The 11,168-nt window shown below is 36.1% G+C and overlaps 1 protein-coding gene and 1 non-coding gene across 2 annotated transcripts in view; both read right to left on the reverse strand.

Moving 5' to 3' along the window:
* Positions 1 to 10,705, reverse strand: part of Dync2li1 (dynein cytoplasmic 2 light intermediate chain 1) — a 34,959-nt gene extending 24,254 nt beyond the window's left edge. The window contains exons 1-3 of the mRNA XM_003473054.5: positions 10,548 to 10,705; positions 8,627 to 8,744; positions 857 to 891 (exon numbers count right to left, since the gene is read on the reverse strand). Of these exons, the coding sequence (XP_003473102.1) occupies positions 857 to 891; positions 8,627 to 8,744; positions 10,548 to 10,555 (161 nt within the window). The 5' untranslated portion in view covers positions 10,556 to 10,705. The remainder of the gene's footprint in view (positions 1 to 856; positions 892 to 8,626; positions 8,745 to 10,547) is intronic.
* On the reverse strand, positions 3,984 to 4,114 carry LOC111757792 (small nucleolar RNA SNORA2/SNORA34 family). The gene has a single exon (XR_002792078.1). It is a non-coding gene; the product is annotated as a small nucleolar RNA SNORA2/SNORA34 family (small nucleolar RNA).
* Positions 10,706 to 11,168: the final 463 nt, after the last annotated feature.

Raw genomic sequence — 11,168 nt, forward strand, 5'->3', positions numbered from 1 at the left:
TGATAAAACCAATGGAGACAGAAGAACAAAAGCTTGGTGAGACTTCAAAATAAGATGATGTTAAATCAGCACTAGCTATTATAATGTCTTGTTTTCTTCAAAATAGCTAGAACAACAATTTTTGGAGATGGAAGATGATACAGGTGTTGGTATGAAGAGCTTTTCCAAGGCACAATGTTGGTAGATTTAAGGAATTACAAAAGCCAAGATTCTATTATTTGTATTCTTAAACAAATATTTTCAAGTGAATGATGTTTCTTTAATGTGACTGTAATTCAATTCCATCTGTTTTAATGTTTTTAGAAAGTCATAAGAAATATGCATTAGAATAAAGAGAACAGAAATATGGTCTAAAACTGAAGATTTTCCTTTTCAGCTCCCTGCAATATCCATTAATCATAATCCTAATGGTTAATCTGATCGTAGGCTTCTGCAGCATAAACCCATTGGGAAGTATATAAAACAAATGAGAAAATATGCAATTTGAGGACCCCGTGCCTCAAAATGTATCCTTGAGTAATTTAAAGGTCATAATTATTGTTCTAATAATTACATAGTAGATAGAATAATTTAAATACCAAAGTAACACAATCAAAAAGAATGTTAGTACTATTATAGGTTAGTAATTCTGGTAACATTTTTCCCTCAAACAAAGCAGCTCAGTATTAATCCTGTGTTTTTTGACCTCTCATTAGTTCTATCTTTAAAGAAGCTCTTAAAAGTTATACTAAGGACTCAAGAATTAAATATTTGTTTGGGTCTCAAAATCATTCTCTTTCGATGTCTTACAGACTTTAACTTGTCCTGTACACTAGAATAAACATAAATGAATTTGTAAGGCTAACATAACACTTACCTGTCAAGACACCTTAAAATAATAGTAGTCTTCCCCTAGAAATTAAAAAAGAAACAATACTGTGTTAATGTCATCCATATGTAAAATTTTATTAGTGTTCATAATTGTGGCCAAAAATAGCTTTTTAAATCACTGAATGATAAATTACCTAGAAATGAAAACTCAGAAACTTTCAGAACTGTTTTAAAGTTTGATAAGTGGAAAAGTTAACTGTCAACTTTCATCAAAGAGTAACTACACTGCTATTACTATAATTACAAAGTCCCACAGATGACAAATATTAGCAAATCATACCTTACTTTAGCGGTCAACTTGGCAGCTTTTAAAATTTTTTCTCTATTCAACAATGCTAATTACTGGCTAAGCTGATGATTAGTGTCTTCTAAAATGTTTTTCATTTCAATTGTTGAAGTGGAAATAAAGAAAAAAGCTAACACACAAATAAAAGACATGTTGCAACTATGTTCAAAACAGGCAATTCAGAAACTGGCTTAGAGCATTTAATTCTAGAGGATACACTTGTATTCCAACTTTCTTTTTCTGAGTCATGAAATACAGGTCCTGGTTCTATTTTGTGACTAGCCATAAAACTTAACCTCAAATCTTATCCACGGAGTAGCCCACTGGTTTGAATCATTGTAGATTTTTTTTAAGTAGAAAAACTCTTTTCTTTTTTAAAAAATAGCCCCTTAAAAGAAAGCAGATAAAAAAGAAACATCAGGAAAAATTCTGCCAGAGGAAATCTTTGGGCTTCAAACAAAAGAGTTTAGAAAACAGTAGATTAAGAAAACAACCTTTTACATTTCTCTTTTTCTTCTTCTTTTGGTGGTCGGGATTGAACTCACAATCACACGTTTGCCAAGTAGGCACTTAACGCCGCTGAGCTAAACCCCTAGCTCCTACATTTGTTTCTTTTTAACTAAAAAGCCTATAATTTTTTAAACCAAAAAGATATTAAATTAATCCAGATTATAGGTGAAATATCAAATTGGATGAATTTTTATAATGAGATATAGAAAAAATAATTGGAATATTATCAACAGTGTATAGTATATTGTTGAAAGATGTTTATTGGCTAGTATTACACCAAATTGAAAAACTAAAAACTAGTAATCATGATTCCCCATTATGTGGCTTTGAAGCCTTATAAAGTTTTCACTCATTAATTGGAATGGTTTTATTCTGGGCTGTTTGACATTACTGCCTGTGATGATATGAACAGCTATTTTGAAGAAAACAACACATCATAATAGCTAGTGCTGATTTAATATCATCTTATTTTGAAGTCCCACCAAACTGTTGTTCTTCTGTCTCCATTGGTTTTATCATGTTGTATCTTACTGGATTTTATTATATGTGATAGTATAAACAAAAATTTTTATAGGCAAAGAGATAATATAGAAACCATTGTTCGTTTTCCATTAGCTGGTTCTAAATACCCTGTAATACTTTCATCCTCTTGAATGGTGTTTGATGTCATAGTATATGACTCAAATATTTCAAGGAAAGAGACACTATGGTAACTACTATTGAATCGGGTTATCTTGTGGTGAAGCACTATGTTGATGAAATTGTTCTGCTCTGACCTATATTGTTATGTTGTTATGTCCTCTTTTATCTCAATCTCCCCCTTTTTTAAGGAAATTTATTTATTATTTTTTTAATTAAGGGAAAAAATTTAAAAAATTAGCAGGATATATTATAGTAACTTTTTTGATTTCCTATTAACTTGATTTGAGCCCTATATTGCTCCCACCATCTTGTTTTGACTGATTTTACTCTGTTCTGTTCTGTTTGATAGTATCAAGTTTGAGGGTATAGGCAACTACTTTGAAGGCAATAAGATTCACTATGACGCCCATTCTGGTTTGACTATTATCTTCTTTTGAAGTCCTGTAATGTTTCCAATGTTTAGGTTTATTGGTCTTGTTCTGTACTGTTTTGTTCAATTTTATTATACCTAATGATATAGGCAATTCTTTTTAAGGTAGCAAGAGACATTATGATAACCACTGTTGATTACCTTGTATTCTGTTTTTACATCATGTACTATGTCCATCCTTTGTTTTGACTGACTGCTTTGTTTTGTCATATTTGGTTTTATTCTCGCCCCAAAAAAAAGTAGTAAGAACTATGGGAGTAATAAAACCCAAAATGTGTAAATGTTGTTGTAAAAAAAGAGAGGGAAAAAAAAGTGCTCTAAAGGATACAACTGCAGGTGTGTTTAGGTGTGTTAAGATAGATGACCATATTACTAAGTTTTTGTTGGATCATTAAACACAACTGTTTGCAGTCTCACTGTTTGAATGTCCACTTTGTATGCTTTAATCCTGTAACTTGAACAACTATTTCTAAGATGACAATATGTAATCTATTAGCTAGTGATTTCTTACTGTTTTTTTTTTAATTCTGTATTACTTGTACCCTTATAGTTTTGGTTTTTTTCTCCTTTAAAATAAAAAAAGAAAAACTAAAAACAACCTAAATTACAACCTAAATTATAGGGAATTAATTAAATCGATTATAGTAGTCTGTGTAATAGACTAATGTGTAATTATTAGGAATGACAATATAGAAATATACTTACATTATAAAACACCTATAATAAATTAGTATGACCCTGTTTTCTTTTTTTTTAATTTTTATTTTAAAGGGGGTAAAATCAAACACAACAAAACAGAACAAAATAGGACACAAGAAAGCAATGCAAGAGATATAAATCTCAAAGCTAGATGACCTGAGATCTTCACTGTCCATCAAATTGTCTGTTTCCTTCCAAATAGTTGTCCATGTCTTTGCATACACAGAATTCACACAAAACAACACAGCATAAAACTGATCTGAACAGAATAAGGAAGGCGATTTAGGTCTTCAAAACCAGACAATAGGGAAGTCACCAATGGCTGTTGTAGAGTCTCTCGTTCTCTTCAAAATACTTGTCCACACTCTCATGTACATTGGAGTTCAACAAAACAAAACAGGTGTGGAGAGTGGGGGTTGCTTGGTATCCTGGTGTTCCAGGTCCCGGCATGGCGCAGGTCCCAGTAAATGCTGGTGGCTCCCATCCTGGGCCACCACAGCCTGCCATGCTCACAGCTGCTCATGGGGAGGGGTGTGTGTGGCTTCAAGCTGTTTCTAATGAATTGACTATTTCACTGCCTACGTTCTGAAGTGGTCAACAGAAAAGAAAGACATCTCTTTAGGCTCCTGCTTGAAACCAACAGCATCAGGAAGCTGCTGGCTGTGATTCAGGGCCAGAGGACCCTGTTTTCAATTTAAAAGTTTATTTTCCTGGTGGATATCATGGCACATGACTTGTAATACTGGCACATGGAGGCTGAGGCAGGAGGATCATGAATTCAAGGCTACTGTGGATTACACAGTGAGACTCTGTCTCAAACAACCAAAACCAAGTAAAATCTTTTCCTGTTTTCTTTACTTATACATGTAGAAACATACATACACATGCATATACATGCATACACACTCTTGACAGAAACACAAAAGAGATCTAGAGGGATATCACTATGTTAATAATGACTGTTTTTAGTTGGTAGATTTGCAAGTAATTTATTTTTTGAAGAAAAATCTAGATTTTCTTAATTTTCCTACACTGAACATGTATCATATAAAATATGTTTTTAAAGTTGTAAGTTAAAAGGTAATGAATTCTACACACAAAGTAGTCAGAATTACTGTTTTAGAATTGCAAGGAATTTCAGATATCTATCCAGTTTCTTCAAATTCTTATATAACCTAGCATTGATTTAAATATTTTTACTGTAATTTCACATAAATGTAGAGTACATATTGTAACAATTCCAAATAAACATAAACTCAGCTTTGGAAACTGTAATTAAATTTTAGGCTATCATCATCATTAAGATTCACTGGTAAACTGTGGTTCTTTAAGAATATGTCCACATGCTCTTGGGTTTCCTAAAATTCAAGAAATATTGACCTACTACAAATTCATTTAGGGACCATCAAAATGAATGTCATCTTCCCTCCCATGACCTCAATCATACCAGAGTCCAGTCTTCTGACCCACCTGAATCATACTATCCCCTATGTGGACCTTCCCTGACCCAGCACTTTCTTATTTTTCCCTGTGTCTGAAATAATTTTTAAAAATAATTTCATACTTGTTTTTATTTTAAAGAGAAATTTTTTTAATTTTTGAAAAATTCAAAATATGACAATTAGAGGGTAACAAAGGTTAATATGTCTAAAATCCTTGTCTAAAACTTCACTTCCCAGACAATCAAAATCTTTGACATTTCAGCATCTTTGGAACATTCTCTCCCTTTGATGGCCTCGACCACTTCTTAGTATGGAGGAGAACTCAATTACCTTCCTCCTCCACACCTGAGCCTATGCAAGTGAGTGAAGAGAGACAGAATTATAGATTGTTATGGTTTGTGTTTAGATGCCCCCTCAAGCCTCATGCAATCATGGATGCGGCTGAATCCAGTGGTCGCAATTGGTTCATTGTCTAGCACTGGGACTGGTGATGTGAGTGCTGCACCCGCCCAGAGCAGAGCAGACATATAGTGCAAGAGTGGGAAGAAGAAGAAGAAGACATGTCCTTCTCTTTTTACACAGTTTGACCTTGCTGTTTGTGGTGGCCATGAACACTGACCCCGCCATGCTACCTTGCCTTGGAGCCAGACGAGTATGGACTGAAACCTCTAAGAACTGTAAGAAATAAATCTTCCTTTAGACTTTGGGCATCAAGTATTTTGTCTCAACAATGAGAGGAAGGTAACCAAGTCACAGACACTTAGCAGATTAGTGTTGCCTTAATCCCCATCATCGAAACACAGTCCACACTGTTGACCAGCAATCTTGCCCCATTTGTCTAACAAAGTCCCTCTCCCATTTTTTGCTATAGGATATACAATATGTTGCTCTTGATCCTGTCTTTAGGATGCTCTCTTGGCCCTTGCCATTTGCATTGCTTCTTTTCCCTTCTTGCCTTTCAAGCTTTAGACATCACTCTCTTACACAGGTTTTCCCAGTCTTCCAGTCTCTTGGGCAGTTACATGCCTTCCTGGTTTTCAGCATAGCATCTCATGCTATTGTCATTGCTGGTATATAAGTACAGGTACTCAGGTTCCTTCATAGTAGCCAAAGTGTCTTTCATGTCTATTTTCACAGGTACCAGCAAGATACTTGGCACATCAAAGATGTTCAATAAATGTCTACTGAATGATGTATGAAAGCCAGGTTGGAAGGTGTGACAGATAATGGTGCTGCCAATTTGAATGGATAAAAAATGCCGGGCAGGTTAGTGGAACACACTTCTGGGTGTGTTTGTGGATGGTGGACACACAGGTCACAAACTGAAAAAGATCCACCCCAGATTCAAGTGGCACCAAACAATAAGCTTAGAGCCTGGATGGAACTAAGGGAAAGAAAAAGGGACATCCTCCCCTCTGCTTCTTCAGGAGGGCTCTGGTCTTTGCCATTGTCTTTGGATGTTCACCTCCAGCTCCTAACACAGACTCTTTAGCGTTCATCTCCAGGCTTCTGACACAGACTCTTTAGCTTTCTGACATTGACTCAAACCAGACTCTGCAGTGAGCTCCAGGCCTTTGACTGGGCATGCAGATGGCCATTTTGCATTCTTCCACCCTGATTCCACAGGTGGCTACTGTAATCCTATTTAGTACCCAATACATACAATATTTATTTTAAAAGCACCTGAATGTAAATACATATAATTTAACTGTTATAATATAATTGTACACATAATTTGTTGTTACTTTCGTGAACACTAACTGATACAAAAGAAGAGAGAGAAAAAAAAAAGAGGGAGGAAGCAGCAAGGTAGCTGAGTTTTTTGGTAAAGAATCGTTACTGTCAAGCTAACCGATAGCATCAATTAATTTCTTCTCTTTATAATCCACAATAAATCAGCACTCTGGATAAAGTATTTTTTAAAGAATAATACCCTCAAAAGTTCCAGACATTTCAAGGGAATTCTCAAGTCTTCAAAAGCAAAATTAGCTTTAATTTCATAATAATAAAATAAAGCCTGGATATGCCATATATTGCTATTAGGAAAAGAGTAGTTTCACAAACAACGAACCGTAACTGTAAAGAAGCCAATAACAACTGTTAAAGAAAGTGATTAGGAGAGAATCTTAAGACTAGTACTGATTATTGTCCACATTTATGTCAATCCACATGTGCATCTATACTGCAATAGGAGGAAATGTAGAAAAAAAATTTTTTTTTGGTACCAGGGATTGAACTCAAGACCTCCTGTTTCAGGGAGGTGCTTAGGCCACTGAGCTAAATCTCCAGCCCCAGAAAATTTTTAAAGTATTATATCTAATATAAAAATTACTCTTCACACAATGGTACACTCATGAAATAAAACTCATTTAAAAATTTAAAATATAAATGATCCCTATGATACTTTTATGTTAAAGAACAAAGTTCAGATATTAAACCAATATGAACCAATATGAAAACTTTTTTTTTGTCTTTTTCATTTTTATTGGTAGCAGGGATCGAACTCATGACTACCTGCTTGCAAGGCAGGCACTTATGCCCCTGAGCTAAATCCCCAGCCCCTCCAATATGAAAACTTTGGAAAGTACAGAAATTAAAAGCAAAACAAAAATACAGTGATTAAAAATTTACTATTCATATTTCTACTTTTTATCTTCACAGATTTATAGAAATCAGATCATAGTTTACATAACATTTATGTCCTACTTTTTGAATCCATATTATTTTCTTTCATCCCTTTTTTGTGGTTATATAATTATTTCCCCTTATAAACATAATCTTAACATAGTATCCCCACTCGATCGATGTATGTCCGGTTGCGCAGGAAGAGCTGCTCAGGGTGACCGAACATTGATGCTGCCCACTGAGTAAGGAGTTGTGCTGGGTTCTGAAAGCCTCCTATTTGTTAATACCCTTAAGTGGAAACACAAAGCACAAAAACTGAACAATAATATGAACTCCAGACAGAAAGATGTTACGATGCTACATGAACTTCAGCGTCTCGGGTGTGGAGAGCCTTGGCCTGTTTTAGACAGTGTCTGCAGCAGTTCTGCCTCCCAGGCAGGAATTCTGTGTGCCATGTGAAGTTGAATGAAGATATGATGCATCTGTCACTGCTGTGTGGCTACTTCCAAAATTCTTCTGTACTCCTGGCTAAGTACAACTGAGCTGACAGTGAGTGGGGAGGGGTCCCTCCTGCCAAGCCGTGGTCCAGCAGAACTGCTGCCTTATTTCCCCCACATTTTTCAAACCCTTTGATAAACATCACTGATAGAACTCAATTATCCCATTAGATTCCTAAATGTAAAATATCTGAATCCAAAGTATGAGATTTAGATGCTGACTTAGATATTTACAGTTAGGTGTTTAAGCCCTTTGTATTCAACAGAGGTAGAAGATGCAAGTATTTTCAACTTTTAAAATAAAAAACACAACAATTAAAACCTTTTTTAAAGATTTTGTTTACTTCCACAACTTTTCCTAGGTCAATAATACTCGGCACAGTCAACCACACTAGTCATCTGGTTAGAGTTGAAAGTATGTTAAGTTTTTGTCAAAGTATTACAATAAATTTTACCAGTGGTTGTTAAATCACCTTAATAAGGGGCTGGGGATTTAGCTCAGCGGCATAAGCACCTGCCTTGCAAGCAGGCAGTCGTGAGTTCGATCCCTGGTACCGATAAAAAACTAAATGACAAAAAAAAAAAAAAATCACCTTAATAATTGAAAAAAAAGTGAAAGCTTTACCCCATTTTTACTGCCTATGAAGAAAACAGACTTTTCTCCAATCTCAACTCCATCGCCTTCGCGGCCGATCCTTCCTCTTTTTTCCACTTCAGCTTTTGCGATTTCCCAGAGAGTTTCACTATATGACAGGCAGAAAAAAATGCAAAAAAGCAAAACATATTTATTTAAACACTTATATCAGGCAGAGAAGTTTTATTTCAGTAAAATTTTGAAGATAAAACATTATATTCTAGGGAACAATAACCTTGCAAATTATCTGGTGATTAGTCAGGCTGTGATTAGTGAGTGTTTTCCTTTGAACCAGTTCTCTGAAGAATACTGAAACTGGTAAGGAGAATCTTTACTACCACGGTTGAGTGTTGTCTATTTTGAAGCTTCCCAGTAAGGATAAAGGTTGTACATGTTAGTTTCTGAACATACAGGGACTTTAGGAAATGTACAACTTAAATCATCTAGAAAGATAGCAATCATGCAAAACCAGTATATCAAATAATCTTTCTTCCCTTAAACGTTTTTTTTTTTTTTTTTTGATTGTCATTACTTTGTTTTTAAAATTAGGTTTTGGCCCCAAATTTCTTTTCTAAAATACGAAAGTATAAAGACGAAAGGGGAAAAAAATCACCCTTCACAAACATCTTGAAAATCATTTTTTCATTTCTCTATGTACAAGCCAGTATCTTTCTAAAAAATAAATCTAAGTGAAAATGGAGTACCGTATTGAACTAAAAGGACCTACAAGGTCTACCTTGAATCTGCTACTTTTTATGTATGTGAATTTATGCAGACTCTGTCTAGATTCTTCATTTATTTATCAATTAAGCAAATACTTATTGAACACTAAACCAATGTTTATCCTCAGGGTCAAGACCATTTCTTCACCTCTAAAATGCCAATTTAAAAAAAAGTATAAAAAATTTAGAGGGTTGTTGTGATTGTTACAATGTGGTCAATTAGTTTAGGGGCTGGTCTATAACATTATAAAAATTATTGGCAGTTTATAATTGTTATTAGTCAAAAAACAGGGATAAAGAAAGGGCCAAAACAGGAATATAAAAAGTCAAAAACAGGTGTATTCAAATGTTTGCACCAAAATTCATCCTTTTATTTCACAGTGAGTCTCTGGGTACTCAGTCCAGGCCTGTCTGCTGTTCATTTACAAGTCATTCTTTCAGAACCTGATTATCTGATGTCCAGGTTCGCAGCAGACAGGGAAAAGGCGCTGTAATTAGGCATGCCACTTGTGGAGATTTTACTTGTATAGCTTTACAACTTTATCAATGACAATGTGATGGAAAGCTGACATTTTCTACCCTAAAGTTCGTAAATTCAACAGAAATCTATTGATTCAAAAAGCGAGAGAAAGCTTTACCCGGCTCTGTGACGGCCTCCCTGTCCCTCTCCCCCACATCCTGTTAAATTGTTCTGACAAGTCCAGATATTATCTCTAGTACGGGCAGTTTAAATAGGCCTCACAGAAACGAAGAGCTCCAATCAGAGCCCTCCTATCTCCTTAAACGTGATGTTAAACTTGCCACAGTGCTTTCCAAGTTCTCCCTCATTTACGTCCTTCTGAACCTCGCGCCTGGTGGGGACCCCGGGAGGAGCTTTGGGGGTTTATCTCGCCGCCTATCCCCCGCGGCTGCAGCAGTCCCTCAAGAAACTTATGAGAATCGAATCGGTGAATGGACGAAGTTCACCTTTCTAACTCTCTTACTTTTCTTCCTGTCTGCGGCAGTTTCGACGGCCCCTGCCCATGCAGACACGGCCCCTAGCAGAGCAGGACAGCCGGGTCTCCCCGCCGCAGGGCCAGTGCAGGCTTCCGGTCCCCACTCGGTCCCTCGCGGCCTCCCAGGTTGGGGTGGGAAAGAGGGGAGGTTTTGGAGGCGAGTTAGGCTGGGCGCAGGCAGGGTAGCAGAACTACCTGGGCATTGTGACAGGCCCCCCAAACGCGAAGAGGTCGGCGTGCGGCACTGCTCGGAAACCTGCGAAGCGAGAGCAGCAAAATAAACCAGGAAAGAGGTCTCCTGGATTCCCATGGCAACGACGGCGCAACCCTGTTGCGTGCAAAAGAATGGCATACTGGGAAATGTAGTTTTCAGTGCTCTTTTTAAGATTCATCTTTGACAGTGACCCCTAAGATTAGAGAAGAGACAGTGTTTACAAATTTGGGGCCCCAAAGCTGGAAGTGTTTTTTTTTTTTCCTGGCCACTGATATATTGGGGTTTTTTTTTCTCATTTTTTACTTTTCTCTTTTCCAGTAGCCATGACTTGGGAATAAAGAAAAAAAAATCCAGGGAAGTATTTTCCCAGTAATTCACCAGAAATGAGTATAATTAAAGTTTTAAAATTGAAATTGAAGCACACAGTTTTAATGTTCTCAAAATTTCTGAAAGTTTCACTGTATCATGCCTTGTGCAATGACACATTATGGGTAAATTAATGAAGCATGTATATCTCCTACATAATTCATTTACTTTATGGATGTAAATTGTTTTTGTTTGAACTCTGTGGTCTCTTCATAAATTGCCAGGAATCTCCTTCA

The sequence above is a fragment of the Cavia porcellus genome, unplaced genomic scaffold (assembly GCF_034190915.1).
Source record: "Cavia porcellus strain 051 isolate PalLab524CR breed Dunkin Hartley unplaced genomic scaffold, mCavPor4.1 scaffold_1, whole genome shotgun sequence".
In the NCBI taxonomy this organism is placed as follows: domain Eukaryota; kingdom Metazoa; phylum Chordata; class Mammalia; order Rodentia; family Caviidae; genus Cavia; species Cavia porcellus.